At 41.5% G+C, this 16,466-nt stretch overlaps 1 protein-coding gene across 4 annotated transcripts in view; it reads left to right on the top strand.

The window, feature by feature from the left end:
* Nucleotides 1-2,574: 2,574 nt before the first annotated feature.
* The window catches only part of f5 (coagulation factor V), a 102,951-nt gene continuing 89,059 nt past the window's right edge, over nucleotides 2,575-16,466 (top strand). For 2 of the 4 annotated variants that reach the window (XM_072260413.1, XM_072260412.1), the window contains exons 1-3: nucleotides 2,595-2,972; nucleotides 3,150-3,244; nucleotides 3,393-3,515. In XM_072260413.1, the coding sequence (XP_072116514.1) occupies nucleotides 2,845-2,972; nucleotides 3,150-3,244; nucleotides 3,393-3,515 (346 nt within the window). In that variant the 5' untranslated portion in view covers nucleotides 2,595-2,844. Of the gene's footprint in view, nucleotides 2,973-3,149; nucleotides 3,245-3,392; nucleotides 3,516-16,466 lie in introns of all 4 variants that reach the window. The other 2 variants (XM_072260415.1, XM_072260414.1) reach the window with 2 other exon arrangements.

The following is a 16,466-nucleotide window of genomic DNA, read 5'->3' as shown; positions in this document are numbered from 1 at the left end:
TCAGGTACAACCCATCCAATCTGTACAGGTCCCACCTTCCCCAGAAAGATCCCAATGATCCAAAAATCTAAAAGCCTGCTCCCTGCACCAACTCCTCAGCCACGCATTCAACTGCCATCTCCTCCAATTCTTACCATCACTGTCACATAGCACTGGAAGCAATTCTAAGAACGCCACCCTTGAGGTCCTGTTCTTCAGCCTTCTGCCTAGTTCCTGAAACTCACACTTCAGGACCTCATCCCTCTTCCTGCCTATGTCATTGGTACCAACATGTATCACGACTTCTGGTTGCTTTCCCTCTCATACCAGGATGTCGTGCACCTGGTCAGAGACATCCCGGACCCTGGCACCCGGGAGGCAACAAGCCATATGGGTGTCCTTCTGATGTCCACAAAATCTCCTGTCTGCTCCCCTGACTATAGAGTCTCCAATGACAACAGTCTCCTCTTCTCTGCACCACCGGGTCAGACTCAGTGCCGGAGGCTCTGCCACCGTGGCTCACAACTGGTCGGTCATCCCTGCCAACAGTATCCAGGATGGTAAACTTATTATTTAGGGGAGTGGCTACAGAGGTGCTCTGCACTACCTGTCTGCTCACCTTCGCTTTCACCCAATGACCTGCTTCTGACAGCCTATTTGTTATTTGCATGCCGCCCATCAGATGATGCTGTCCAACAGCATGGATCATCCAAACAAGAAACTCCAGATGCCAGAAATATAGAACAACACACAATGCTGGAAGACAGCATTTATCGAGGAAAATAGAAAATTGATATTTCGAGTTGAGACCTTTTATCAGGACCCTCCAAAAGCATGTCAGTTTACACTTGTTCCCTGACAATGCCTAATTCCTATCACTCCACCTCCACTTTGCTCAGTTTCTTTATAGCTTCGTCTGCTTATTGACCATCAGTAGTATGAGAGAGTCTTGCAGCTGAACGTTCTTAGGCTCGTAGCTCCATGTGGAGCATAGGCCATTAATCACATCGCATCCCCATCGTCTAAAGCCGATGGTATGGCTAGAGTTCACAGACATCCCACCCTGCAAAAACTCATTTCAAGGAGGTAGCACCCCCCCTCCCCCCCCTCCCCGGTCGACCTCCAAGGGTGTATGTAATAATTTGTTTAGTGATTTTGTCTAATCTGTAAGCCAAGTTGGGTATATGCCGAAAATGTGACATTAAAATATGCTGGCATTTATAGCAAGAGGATTCGAGTACAGGAACAGGGAGGTACTACTGCAGTTGTACAAGGCCTTGGTGAGACCACACCTGGAGTATTGTGTGCAGTTTTGGTCCCCTAATCTGAGGAAAGACATCCTTGCCATAGAGGGAGTACAAAGAAGGTTCACCAGATTGATTCCTGGGATGGCAGGACTTTCATATGAAGAAAGACTGGATGAACTGGGCTTGTACTTGTTGGAATTTAGAAGATTGAGGGGGGATCTGATTGAAACGTATAAAATCCTAAAGGGATTGGACAGGCCAGATGCAGGAAGATTGTTCCTGATGTTGGGGAAGTCCAGAACGAGGGGTCACAGTTTGAGGATAAAGGGGAAGCCTTTTAGGACCGAGATTAGGAAAAACTTCTTCACACAGAGAGTGGTGAATCTGTGGAATTCTCTGCCACAGGAAACAGTTGAGGCCAGTTCATTGGCTATACTTAAGAGGGAGTTAGATATGGCCCTTGTGGCTACGGGGATCATGGGGTATGGAGGGAAGGCTGGGGCAGGGTTCTGAGTTGGATGATCAGCCATGATCATAATAAATGGCGGTGCAGGCTCGAAGGGCCGAATAGCCTACTCCTGCACCTATTTTCTATGTTTCTATGTACTTATATTATAATGGAGTTGTTTTTTATTTTATTATAACTTTAAGCAAGTCTACAGGGAGCTTGGTTTCATCACGTAGGACATCAATAGAGTAGCTCCTTAGCAGCTAGCCAGCTAGTTTAAATAATGTTAGCTATGCTAATGAATGAATGACACCTGTTAAACTCACTTCACCATGTCTTACATTTTAACCCACCATGGGCAATAGAAAAGTCACTGTAGCAAACAGTGCAGCGAGCAACACTGTCATCCCTCCCCCTCCCCCTCCCCCATTTGCGGGATATTGTATATAATTTGCGGGTGTCAGGGAGCTGCCATCAATATGCAGGAGACTCCCGAAACTTCTGGAAGAGGAGGGATGTCTGGAGTTCATCAATGTTTCTGTAATCCATTGTATCCACTGTACAGAGGCTCGACCTATACAGCTTCACCAGAGCCCTGTTGGCAGGCTGGCTTTACCCGTTTCCACTTTCCATGACAGGGAAGTAGGTTTGAGAAGCACAGCTGAACATTAGGAAAGACTAAAATTACATTCGATCAACTAACTTTTAATAATGTCGATGTCTTGTTTGATCCTGTGAGCTTTCATCTTCATATCCATGGCATTATTCAGAGGATTGGGCATCTGATCTCATCGACATGAGAGGCCTTTGTTGGGCCTCTACAAGGCGCACATTGGGTTGCTTATCTGCTTGTAGTTTTCCCCTGTGAGCTCATTTGGCCGATGTTGCAATGAAGTTACGGGAGAAACGGAATATTAAGCCCCACAGAACAAATCTGGTACATGGGAAGCGTGCCTGTATTTACCTAGAGGCATGTGACTCTGTGTGTGTGTTTGTGTGTTGATAATCCACACGCTTTGTTATTTTATGTCCTCCTGCGGTGCAGAAGAGATTTAGGAATTGCGTGTAACGCACCACAGCGGCAAGCAAGGCGCGCGTCGGGCTTCAAATAAAAACCGAGCCCGTTTGTGGACTTTCAGGACGGAAGTTTTCGGGGCACGAGTGAAGATCATGAAACGCTGCTCCTCGCTGTTGCTGCTGATTTCATGTATAATACACGGAGGCTTGGCAGCAGTGAGACTGTATCGTGTAGCTGCTGTTGACATTAAGTGGGTTTATTCCAGAAAAGGAACAGAAAGGTTAGTATTCACGTTTTGTTACCCTCGTTTTCTATTGTTACACGTAAATATGAACTCATCGAAATGAACCAATTCGTGGTTCAGCGAAGAATCCGCTTTCTATGCAATTGTGATGGTACGAATTATTTCGCCTTTAGAGGGGTGAGTTAATGCATTTTCTGGACGGTGTGTTTTCAGCTCGTTAGCAGAAACAAAATCGTTTCTGAAGGCCGTTTACAAGGAATATCATGACTCTGACTTCACCCAAGAAAAGGTTGGCCCCAAGTGGAGAGGTAACGAAAATTGCAGCGTAAAATCAATTGTCAAAATCGAGTTGAATACCATGAATAGTTATTACGGTTAAAAACGGGGACAAAGTACGTTTACGTATCCATGATTAATTTTCATAATTTTTCGCTTTACTTTGGGGGATTATTGCAGGTCTACTGGGACCCACGTTACGTGCAGAGGTAGGCGACGTTTTAAAAGTCCATTTCAAGAATAAGGCTTCTTGTCCTTTCAATATTCGCCCTCAAGGAATCTCCGACGAAAAATCCACTGATGGTAAGCTTGGATTTAACTTTTTGTTCAGCGAGTCCATGTGTGAAACCTCCTATCCCTCCGAGGTCCTTCTTAATAACAACGCAGTGATTTACGCGGAATTTAAGTTGCTTTATTTACAAATTTCATTGGCAGAGACCTGCTTCTATGAATGTACGCAGTTCTATTTTTTTTAAGGACAGTGCCAAATCTTACATCTTACGAGAACCTCAGCTTGGGCATTAAAACTGCAGGGAAGTGGGTATATGCACCAACTGCAGGTTCTATGTTTCGCGATTGTGCGGGGCCCAGACCCCCTCTGCAGGTCGTTGCTTGCTTCTTTTATTTTACTTGATCTTAAACTCATTTTCAAGTTTTTTTTAAATTTAAATACTTTTTATACCAGGAGGAATCAGTTTGGGTTGTTAAAGGTCTCTGTTTATCAGACCATATATAACCATATAACAATTACAGCACGGAAACAGGCCATCTCGGCCCTTCTAGTCCGTGCGGAACTCTTACTCTCACCTAGTCCCACCGACCTGCCCTCAGCCCATAACCCTCCATTCCTTTCCTGTCCATATAGTTAACCAATTTAACTTTAAATAACAACGCCCAATCTGCCTCAACCACTTCTGCTGGAAGCTCGTTCCACGCAGCTACCACTCTGAGTAAAGAAGTTCCCCCTCAAGTTACCCCTAAACTTTTGCCCTTTAACTCTCAACTCCTGTCCTCTCGTTTGAATCTCCCCCACTCTCAATGGAAAAGGCCTATCCACATCAACTCTATCTATCCCCCTCATAATTTTAAATACCTCTATCAAGTCCTCCCTCAACCTTCTACGATCCAAAGAATAAAGACCCAACTTGTTCAACCTTTCTCTATAACTTAGGTGATGAAACCCAGGTAACATTCTAGTAAACCTTCTCTATATTCTCTCTATTTTGTTGACCACTTTCCTATAATTTGGTGACCAAAACTATACACAATACTCTAAATTTGGCCTCACCAAAGCCTTGTACAATTTCAACATTACATCCCAACTCCTATACTCAATGCTCTGATTAATAAAGGCCAGCATACCAAAAGCTTTCTTCACCACCCTATCCACATGAGATTCCACCTTCAGGGAATTATGCACCATTATTCCTAGATCCCTCTGTTCTACTGCATTGTTCAATGCCCTACCATTTACCATGTATGACCTATTTTGATTAGTCCTACCAAAGTGTAGCACCTCACATTTATCAGCATTAAACTCCATCTGCCATCTTTCAGCCACTCTTCTAACTGGCCTAAATCTCTCTGCAAGCTTTGAAAACCTACTTCATTATCCACAACTCCACCTATCTTAGTATCATCTGCATACTTACTAATCCAATTTACCACCCCATAATCCAGATCATTAATGCATATGACAAGTAACATTGGACCCAGTACAGATCCCTGAGGCACACCAGTAGACACTGGCCTCCAATCTGACAAACAGTTATCTACCACTACTCTCTGGCGTCTCCCATCCAGTCACTGCTGAATCCATTTTACTACTTTAATATAAATACCTAAAGATTGAACCTTCCTAACTAACCTTCCGTGTGGAACCTTGTCAAGGGCCTTACTGAAGTCCATATAAACAACATCCACCACTTTACCCTTGTCAACTTTCCTAGTAACCTCTTCAAAAAATTCAATAAGATTTGTCAAACATGACCTTCACGCACAAATCCATGTTGACTGTTCCTAATCAGACCCTGTCTATCCAGATACGTAATTAGATTTTTAGATTTAGATTATGAGGACACGCTGTCCTCTTTTATTGTCATTTAGTAATGCATGCATTAAGAAATTATACAATGTTTTTCCAGAAAAAACACAGAAACGCATGACGAACTGACTTAAAAACTAACAAAAACCACATAATTATAACATATAGTTACAACAGTGCAAAACAATACCGTAATTTGTTAAGAACAGACCATGGCACGGTAAAAATCTCAAAGTCTCTTGAAAGTCCCATCATCTCACGCAGACGGTCAACCTCCAGCGCTGCCAGCTTGCCAATGCAGCATACTGGAAGCATCCGACCACAGTCTGACTCTGAGTCCGTCCGAAAACTCCGAGCCTCCGACCAGCTCTTTGACATCGAGCACCATCTCTGCCGAGCGCTTCGACCCCGGCCCCGGCAATAGACAAAGCCGAGGATTTGGGGCCTTTGTCTCCGGAGATTCTCGATTGCGCAGTAGCAGCGGCAGCGAAGCAGGCATTATATATACCATTTCTAAGAATACTTTCCATCAATTTACCCACCACTGACGTCAAACTCACAGGCCGATAATTGGTAGGTTTACTCTTGGAACCCTTTTTAAACAATGGAACAACATGAGCAATATGCCAATCCTCCGGCACCATCCCCGTTTCTAATGACATTTGAAATATTTCTGTCAGAGCCCCGACTATTTCCACACTGACTTCCCTGAATGTCCTAGGGAATATCCTGCCAGGACCCGGAGACTTATCCACTTGTATATTCCTTAAAAGCTCCAGTACTTCTTCTTTAATCATCATAGTTTCCATAACCTCCCTACCCGTTTCCCTTATCTTACACAATTCAATATCCTTCTCCTTAGTGAATACTGAAGAAAAGAAATTGTTAGGAATCTCCCCCATCTCTTTTGGCTCCACACATAGCCATCCGCTCTGATTCTCTAAGGGACCAATTTTATCCCTCACTATCCTTTTGCTATTAATATAACTGTAGAGACCCTTTGGATTTATTTTCACCTTACTTGCCAAAGCAACCTCATATCTTCTTTGAGCTTTTCTAATTTCTTTCTTAAGATTCTTTTTACATTCTTTATATTCCTCAAGCACCTCATTTACTCCATGCTGTCTATATTTATTGTAGATCTCTCTTTTTCTCTGAACCAAGTTTCCAATATCCCTTGAAAACCATGGCTCTCTCAAACTTTTAACCTTTCCTTTCAACCTAACAGGAACATAAGGATTCTGTACTCTCAAAATTTCACCTTTAAATGACCTCCATTTCTCTATTACATCCTTCCCATAAAATAAATTGTCCCAATCCACTCCTTCTAAATCCTTTCGCATCTCCTCAAAGTTAACCTTTTTCCAATCAAAAATCTCAACCCTGGGTCCAGATCTATCCTTCTCCATAATTATATTGAAACTAATGTTATTGTGATCACTGGACCCGAAGTGCTCCCCAACACAAACCTCCATCACCTGACCTATCTCATTCCCTAACAAGAGATCCAACACCGCCCCTTCTCTCATTGGTACCTCTATGTATTGCTGCAAAAAACTATCTTGCACATATTTTACAAACTCCAAATCATCCAGCCCTTTTATAGTATGGGCTTCCCCATATGTGGAAAATTAAAATCTCCCACAATCACAACCCTGTGCCTACTACTAATATCTGCTATCTCCTTACAAATTTGCTCCTCCAATTCTTGCTTCCCATTTGGTGGTCTATAATACCATAAGTGTTACTGCACCTTTCACATTCCTCAATTCCACCCAAATAGCCTCTCCAGACGAGCCCTCTAATCTATCCTGCCAGAGCACCGCTGTAATATTTTCTCTGACAAGCAACACAACACCTCCCCCTCTTGCCCCTCTGATTCTATCACACCTGAAGCAATAAAATCCAGGAATATTTAGTTGCCAATCACAACCCTGCTGTAACTATGTTTCACTAATACCTACCACATCATACTTCCAGGTATCAATCCATGCTTTAAGCTCATCCACCTTTCTTATAATGCTCCTAGCATTAAAATAAATGCATTTAAGAAATTCTCCACCTCTTACTCTCTGTTTGTCACTAATGGTGCAAAGAACTTTACTATTTTCATTTTCTTCCTCTCCCTTACATCTGTTCCTACACTCTGGTTCCCCTCCTCCTCTGTATCTAGTTTAAATCAACTGGAGCTTCTCTAGCAAACCTACCTGCAAGAATATTTGTTCCCCTCCAGTTCAGATGTAAACCGTCCTGCCGGAACAGGTCCCACCTTCCCTGGAAAACTGCCCAAATATCTATAAATCTGAAGCCCTTTCTCCTGCACCATGCCTTCAGCCACGTGTTGATCTGCGCTATCTTACTATTTCTAAACCCGCCTGCACGTGGCACTGGTAGCAATCCTGAGATTGCTATCCTGGAGGTCCCGCCCTTTAACTTGGCGCCTAACTCCCTAAGCTTACCTTTCAGGACCTCCTCACTCCTCCTACCTATGTCATTGGTCCCCACATGGACCATGACATCCGGCTGCTCACCCTCCCTCTTGAGAATACCGAGAACTCGATTTGAGATATCGCGGACCTTGGCACCAGGGAGGCAACAGACCATCCGGGATTCTCGATCTCTTCCACAGGACCTCTTATCTGTCCCCCTAACTATCGAATCCCCTAACACTACTGCCCTCCTCTTTTCCCTCCTTCCCTTCTGAGTTGAGGGTCCCAACTCGGTGCCAGATACGCAACCACTGTAACTTGTCCCTGGTAGGTTGTCCCCATTAACAGTATCCAAAATGATGTACTTATTACTGGAGATGTACAGTCGACGTTTCGGTGGGAGACTCTTCACCAGTCCTGCTTGAAGGGTCTTGGCCCGAAACATCGACTGTACTCTTTTCCATCGATGCTGCCTGACCCGCTGAGTTCCTCGAGTATTTTGTTTGTGTTGATCGGATTTCCAACATCTACAGATTTTCTCTTCTCTGTTTATCAGAGCTTGTCCAAGCATTTAAAATGCATGGTCGGTATTATTAGCTTTTTCACACACTTTCTCACCCCACTGTAATGACCTAAGACACTGCAGCAATAGATGGAAAGTAGTGTTCAAAAAGTGGACTGTCCATTTCTCTTTATGGATGCTGCCTGGCCCCTCTGAGTTCTTCCAGAAGAGCTTCCACTCTGCCTTCAAATTCACCTGGATTAACTCTGACATTTCTCTCACTTTCTGGCTCCCCCTGTCTCCATCTCAGGAGACAAACTAGCCACAAAGTCTATTATAAAGTTGTGTTAACTCCACTATACCTACTTGAAACCTGTTCATACCTTTCTCTTAGTTTCTGCATCAGCACTGCAGCTGGTCTGAAGAAATGACTTTCTACCCCAAGACATCTTCCCCTCTCTGACCTTCCTGTTTACTGTGGAGTTTCTCTGTGACTTCCTGGTCCACGCATCCCTCCTCGCCCCCCCCCCCCCCACCCCTACAGTTCTGTGCTCACCACCACCTAGGAACCCAAAGAGGACTTTCCAGGTGAGACAGATTCATGTATAACTCCTCCAATTTCATCTGTTACATTCAGCGCTTGTGATGTGGCTTCATTTACAGGGTCTCAGCCAAATGTTTTGACGTACCTCTTTTGCCTCCACAATTGCTGTTTGATCTGATGAGTTATTCTAACAGTTTATATCTGCTCCAGATTCCAGCATCTGCAGTCTCTTTTGTTTCTCTTTTCTCCTTATAACTTTCATTTTAGCTTTACAAAGGTGAGTTTGAGGAGCAAGCCAGACTGAACATGAACCAGACCACATTGTATGTATCTAGCTTTTCTCATGGACTGACATGGGAATATTGTACTATACAGTGTAATCATCTAATTATCCCCAAGTCAATACCCTTAATTTCTTTCCTAATACACCCCTGAATTCTCATGTGAGCTCCCAAAGGAAAACCAAAAGGGGAAGAGTGTTATAGAAAGAGAAAATTAGACAATAGTCACTTTCCCTCGTATTCCACTTTTCACTTCATTCTTCAGAAATAAAAGTGTGGGCACACAATCCAAAAATCACTAGACTTGCTCACACAGTGCAACTTTTATATGCCCTTTATGTCTGCACTCAGGATAAATTTTTGACAGTTTCCTATATACCCCTTCTGCTGACCTGCCATTCATGAATTTACAAAAACTACCACACACCATATTAAACTTTTGCATTTGGTTTAATAACTTCCCCTTTGAACATACAGTACCTACAACTTGCAGGCAAATTTATTCCTTATATTACCTATCAGAAGCACTGAAGGATGCCCTTCCTCCTTTATATTTAATACTTTACACTTTACATTTGGAAGGATCAATAACCAAGGCCTCTTTGGTGGCCTAAGCAATACAAGTCCTTCTCACAAATAGCTAGCAGGAGAAACCAGAAACGTCTCCAATTCTCTTACTTGAGACTGCAGGTGCCGCGATCTGCATCAGGACTTGGGGGCTTGTTGGGGGGGGGGGGGGGATGTGGAGAGGAAGTAGTAGGATTGAGGAGAGAAGATGATGTGACCACTATATAGCTTAAGAGAATCAATAAATCCTGCAACTTAACTATATATTGTGGCCCATGGCTTTAATCCCTTTTGCTCTGTTAAAATCCAACAATAATCACAATATGTCTCTGCTCTCGGGTGTATTCTTGTATATGCAAACCAAATCCATCAAAAGTGGTGCTACATCTGATTACTATCTCATTAGAAATTGACCTTCTGCAAGCATATCTGTGAAATTCTGAAGTTTTAATTAATGTTTTAATGGTCATATTTTAAATCAGTGGTTTATAATTGACTCTTGAGTTAACAATGGATTTCCTTTTGGAAAAGGGCCTTAGTATCCTGGGATGGTGGCTTCTCCTTATTGCTATCCATTGCTGTAAATATTCTCTTCTATGTTAACTGATGAGGAAGTGACCAGATTTAGCTTTCCTAGGTCAAGGTTCGGTAGCCTCTTGATAAATTTTCTCTGGGTTAACATGAAAAGATGCCTCTTGAATGATGAATCAGATATCAGAAAGCAGAGAACTTAAAAACCTTAAAATAGATAGTTGTAAAGTATAAAAATTATTCAGTTATAAATTCATTCTTTGTGCACTGCTTATTCACCTTGGCTAGAATCTTATAGCATATGCCCAGTGACATGTCAAACTGCTGAAACGATTCTGTTCGTCATTACGTAGGCTTGCAGTTAATTAATAAAGAAAGCATACAAAGGCCCACACACAAGGTTATCAGGAAGGGCGTTGAACCATGAACCAGTAAACATTACCAACAAAATTGTGCAATCGATTTTGTGTTTACTGTATGTAAACACGAAATCGAGATACAACATTTTGATCAAAGTGGAGCTTTCTCATAGCTGATGCAGCTTAATTACTTGAACATAACTCATTAATTTAAAAAAAAGCTTGTCAAGTAGAATCTTTTCTGAAGGTTCTAATCTCTTTCTACAGTTTTATTGGTGGATGTACTAACTTATTGAAATATGAAAATAGAAAATTAATTGGAACATAGGAACAGAAGACACCTCTTCAATCAGGCTGATCTGCAACATAACATTTTGGATCTATTTATCTCAAATCAATTTGAATTGGGAAGTGGTGATTGGATAACAGCGAGTATCTTGACAGATAAGACTAACGGTAGAAATATGGAATGTTGAATTGTTAGCTGTTGATTCATCTTGGAAAAATTCAGCTCATCTTTGAAAAACTAATGATACCTTTGAAAGGACAATATATTTATTAAAGCTTAATTAGGTAGACCAGGATGCAATCCACGATTCACTGACAAAACACAATTGGTTAATATAGAATAGAAAAAACTGCAATTGTGGATGAGGCACGGGCAGAGTTTACATCTACCCTCAGTTTGCGAAGAAAGAATCAGATTATGAGCACAGACAGCATCACAGAATGATTTGAGACTCTTTGGCATAGTTTCAAATGTTTGTAGCTAAATGAGAATGGTGCTTAAAATTTTTGTATGATCCCAGAGCAAAATAAAAAGCACTAGTTCGACAAACAAATAAAACAGTTACCACAATTATTCATGTTATGGTGTTCTCAGTCCGACATATGACTTACCTACAATTTCATGACTGTAAATTAATTTTGTAGGTACAATAAAATTGTAGTCAGAAAAATATGATTTCTGTAATAGTTTATTGTTTGGAAATGAATTATCAAAACCTCAGAGTGAGAGGTTTGTGCAAATATATTATCACCTTTTAGAACTTGTGCTTGATCTCTTTGGTTTGCCATTGCAATAAAAAAAACTGATTTGACATTGTCTACCATATTTTGTACAGTTGGTCATAACGGGCTAATGGCCACTGTACAGGAATTTTACACTAAGAAGCTTCACCAATTACCCTCTTTACATACGCTTCCAAATCCTCTACATTATCAATAGTCTCAAGTTCATCAACTTTTGTAGTCATTACAAGTCAATATTAGTAACTGGCACATGTAGTCTCTTAATAATCTCACAATAATTTTCAAAATTCAGAGTAAATTTATATCAAAGTATGTACACGCCACCAAATACTACCCTGAGATTCATTTTCTTGCAGGCATTCACCAAAGAACAAAAGTAGTACTGTACAATGAATCATTGGAAAAACTACACAAAGACGAAAAAAATTGCACAAATACAAGAAGAAACAGGTCATAATAACAATAAATAAATAATACTGAGAACATGAGTTGTGGAGTCTTTGAAAGTGAGTCCATAGGTTGTATTCAGTGTTGTGGTGAGTGAAGATGTCTGTGCTGGCTCAGGAGCCTGATGGTCGAAGGGCAGCAAATTTTTCTGAACCGAGTGGTATGGTACCTATGGCTCCTGTACTTACAAATGGTAGCAATGAAAAGAGAGCATGGCCTGGATGGTTGGGGACATTAATGACGGATCCTGCTTTCTTGTGGCAGTGCTCCTTGTAGACATGCTCAATTATGGGGAAGGCTTTTCTTGTGAAAAATTGGCCCCTATCCACCACCTTTTGTAGATTTTTCCATTCGAGAGCATCGGTGTTTCCATACTAGACCATGATGCAACCAGTCAGGATACTCTTCACTGTGCATCTATAGGAGTTTGTCAGAGTTTTTGATAATATCCAATTTCTCACAAACTTCTAAGAAAGTAGAGGCACTGTCATGTCTTCTTTGAAATGGTGTTTATATGGTGATCCCAGGACAGATCCTTTGATATGATGACACCCAAGCATCTAAAGTTAGTGACCTTCTCCACTTTTGACCCCCTAACGAGCCTTGAACTTCCAATTTCTTCATACTCGTGTTAATAATTAGATCTGTGTTTTTTGTGGACATTGAGTGAGAGGTTGCTGTTGTGACATTGCTCAAACAGATTTCAATTTCCCTCCATGTTGATTTGTCACCACCTGTGAGTCGGCCAACAGCAGTGGTGTCATCAGCAAACTTGAATATGGCATTAGAGCACAAAGCCTTGTGGTGCGCCCGTGCTATTGGTGATTGTGAAGGAGATGTTGTCAATCCATATTGACTGGGGTCTGCAAGTGAGAAAATTAAGGATCCAGTTACACAAGGAGGTATCGAGGCTTAGGTCTTGAAGCTTATTTGGAAGTATTGAGGAGATGACAGTGTTAAATGCTGAGCTATAGTCAATGAAGAGCATCCTGATGTATGCAGCTTCACTGTCCAGATGTTCCTGATCTGAATGGAGAGCCAGTGAAATGGCATGCATCTGCTGTTGACCTCTTGTGATGGTAGGCAAATAGGAGCAGATCCAAGACACTCCTCAGGCAGGTGCTGCTATGTTGCCATTACGAGGGAGAAGGTGCTTGGGAATCCAAAAGTTCTGAAGGTAGATAAGTGACCTGGACCAGATAGTGTACAGCTCAGGATTCTTAAAGAGGTGGCTGAAGAAATTGTGGAGACATTAGTAATGACCTTTCAAGGATCAATGGATTCTGGTGTGGTTCTGGAAGAGAGGAAAATTGCAAATGTCACTGTACTCTTCAAGAAGGAAGAGAGGCAGAAGAAAAGAAATTATACGCCAGTTAGTCTAACCTCACTGGTCGGGATGACGTTGGAGTTGATTGCTAAGGATGTGGTTTCGGGGTGCTTGGAGACACATGATACAATTGGCTGTAGTCAGCATGATTTCCTTAAGGGAAAATCTTGCCTGACAAATCTGTTGGAATTCTTTGAAGAAATAACAAGCAGGATAGACAAAGGAGAATTGGTGGATGTTGTGTATTTGGATTTTCAGAAGGCTTTTGACAAGGTGCCACACGTGGGGCTGCTTGACAAGATAAAAGCTTCTGGGATTACAGGAAAGTTACTAGCATGGAGAGATCATTGGCTGATTGGCAGAAGGCAGAGCAGGAATAAAGGGAGCTTTGACTGGTTGGCTGCCGGTGACTAGTGGTGTTCCACAAGGGCTGGTATTAGGCCCACTTTTTTTTTATGTTATATGTCAATGATGATGGAATTCCATCCAGATGACGTAATTGATTTCTTTGTGACTAAATTTGTGGATGACAGAAAGATAGGTGGCGGGGGAGGTAGTTTTGAGGAAACAGAGAAGCTATAGAAGCACCTGGACCGATTAGGAGAATTGGCAAAAAAGTGGCAGATGGAATACAGTGTCAGGAAGTGTGCGGTCATGCATTTGGTAGAAGGAATATTTTCTAAATGGGAGAAAATTCAAAAATCTAAGGTGTCCCTAAAGGTTAATTTGTAAGTTGAGTCAGTGTTGAGGAAGGCAAATGCAATGTTAGTATTCATTTCAAGAGGACTAAAATATAAAAGCAAGGATGTAATGTTGTGGCTTTATAAGACACTGGTGAGGCCACACATGGAGTATTGTGAGCAGTTTTGGGCCCCTTATTTAAGAAAAGATGTGCTGATACTGGAGAGGATTCACAAAAATGGTTCCAAGATTGAAAGGCTTATCATGTGCAGAATGTTTGATCGCTCTGGACCTGTACTTGCTGGAATTTGGAAGAATGAGAGGGGACCTCATTGAAATCTATCGATTCTTAGAAGGTCTCAATAGAGTGGATGTGGAGAGGATGTTTTCTATGGTGGGGGAGTCTAAGGCCGGAAGACTCAGTAGGCCAAGTGGCCGAATTCTGCTCCTATATAATTCTGCTCCTTCATCCGATATGAGTGAAGTTTGCTTGAAGCAGGTGGGTTACTCAGACTGCTGAAGCAAAAGGTTAAAGATCTCAGCGAATACTGCAGCCAGTTAATTAGCACAGGTCTTCAGTACTCGACCAAGTACGGTATCTGGTGCAGATGCTTTTCATGGGTTCATGCTCTCTCTCTGACTGCAGAGACCAAAATCACAGGGTCATTTTGGTGAAAATATAGTTGAAATAATGCAACAAAATTTCACTTCCATGCATCTAACTGATACAACAAATGATTCAGAAACATCTGCAACAAATCTACCAGCATTGTAAGTATTCTGACCAATCACAAGGCAATTACTATGCAGAGATACGAAGAAATAGAGCCAGGCAGAGGTCATTTTGACCTGTGCACCTGCTCTCTATTCAATAAAGTATGGTTAATCTACCACCTTGAGTATCTTGTATTACTTGATTCCCATAATTCCAAAGATCTTATCTGTCTCTATTCTGAATATACACAACATCTCAGCCTTGTGCGGATACTGTACAAGATTCCCTACCATTTAAATCAGGGGTTTCTAACCTGGGGTCCATGGACCCCTTGCTTAATGTATTGGTCCTTAGCATAACAAAGATTGGGGAGTCCTGCTCTAAGTAAAGAAAATTCATTCTTGACCCCCTTTGAGATTATATCTAGTTCTAGACATTTTAACCAGGGAGACATGATCCCTCCATGTACAGTGAGAAACCCCTAAAGAACTTAGTCATAGTCATAGTCGTACTTTATTGATCCCGAGGGAAATTGGTTTTCGTTACAGTTGCATCATAAATAATTAAAAAGTAATAAAACCATACATAATTAAATAGTAATATGTAAACTTCTTACAAATGTTTCAATGAAATCTCTCACTCTCCTAAATAGAGTATATAGGACCAGTCTGCTTCCTCTCTTCTCTTAAAACAATTCTCTCATCCTGGGAATCAATCTGATGAACCTTCATTGAATTGTAAATAAATCTTTCGTTTGGTAAGGAAGCCAGACCTATACACAACATTCCAGGTGTGATCTCACCTGGGCATATTTACAGTTAGGACATAGGAAACAGGAGTAGGAATAGAGCAAGTCTTCTGTGCCATTTAGTATGATGATGGACTAAGCACAACTTTCCCACTTGCTCTGCATAGAGTAACTCTAATCCAATGCACTCAGTACCCAACTAGCATTTTCTGCTCTGTTGGGTGTTATTCCAATTTGTACTCCAACACACTTCTAATTCACTTTCTTAGATGTTACTCATTGGTAAGATATACTTTGTAATGACTCTCTGTTAAATTTTGAGGGAGCATGGGAACAGGCCCAGTGTTTCAAGGAAGGATGGGGACTTGGGACCTGGTGAGTTTAAGGTCAGTCCCAGTAAGTTTAAGAAGAGAGCAAGAATGAAGTCTCGTGTGTTAGAGGGAGAGTGGAATCAGAGGCCCAGATATGCTAAAAGAGTGTAGGAACCAAGGCCCGAATGTGTTCAATAGAGCACCAGAATTATCATCCAATGAACAAAATGTCAAATCATTGGTATTTGTCTTTGAATCTTGGACTGCAGTTCATCAATTCTGAACTGAAGTTCCTTGAGGTGCAGATATTTGACCTATATTCCCACTGTTCCTTTCCTATGCATTTCTCAATGTTTCTTTAAATATGCTATGGTTATACTTATACTTCTACCTCCACCTCTGGCAGCTTGTACCCACCAACTTCAATTTTGAAAAACTTTTTTTCTCAGATACTTAAATGTTACTCCTTGCATCTTAAACCTATGTCCTCTCGTGTTAGATTCATGATGTGGCAGTGATGATAAACCTGATTCTGATTCACAGCTTCTTCATCTGTGTTGTCCTTTTCAGGGTGAATGAATCCTCTACATTGACGTTTCTAAGTTCCCTGCTACTTACTGTAAATAAACTGCCAGTATTAGACAACCCAGCTAGTACTTCTTTATACTGAAAGCATTACGAATCAAGGCTATTTGTATAGTGCCACATTTACTAAAGATGCATTGCCTGTTCCTCA

This window comes from Mobula birostris, chromosome 6 (genome assembly GCF_030028105.1).
Source record: "Mobula birostris isolate sMobBir1 chromosome 6, sMobBir1.hap1, whole genome shotgun sequence".
In the NCBI taxonomy this organism is placed as follows: domain Eukaryota; kingdom Metazoa; phylum Chordata; class Chondrichthyes; order Myliobatiformes; family Myliobatidae; genus Mobula; species Mobula birostris.
Note: the sequence above shows the minus strand (reverse complement) of the source record. Positions and strands in the feature narration are given on the sequence as shown.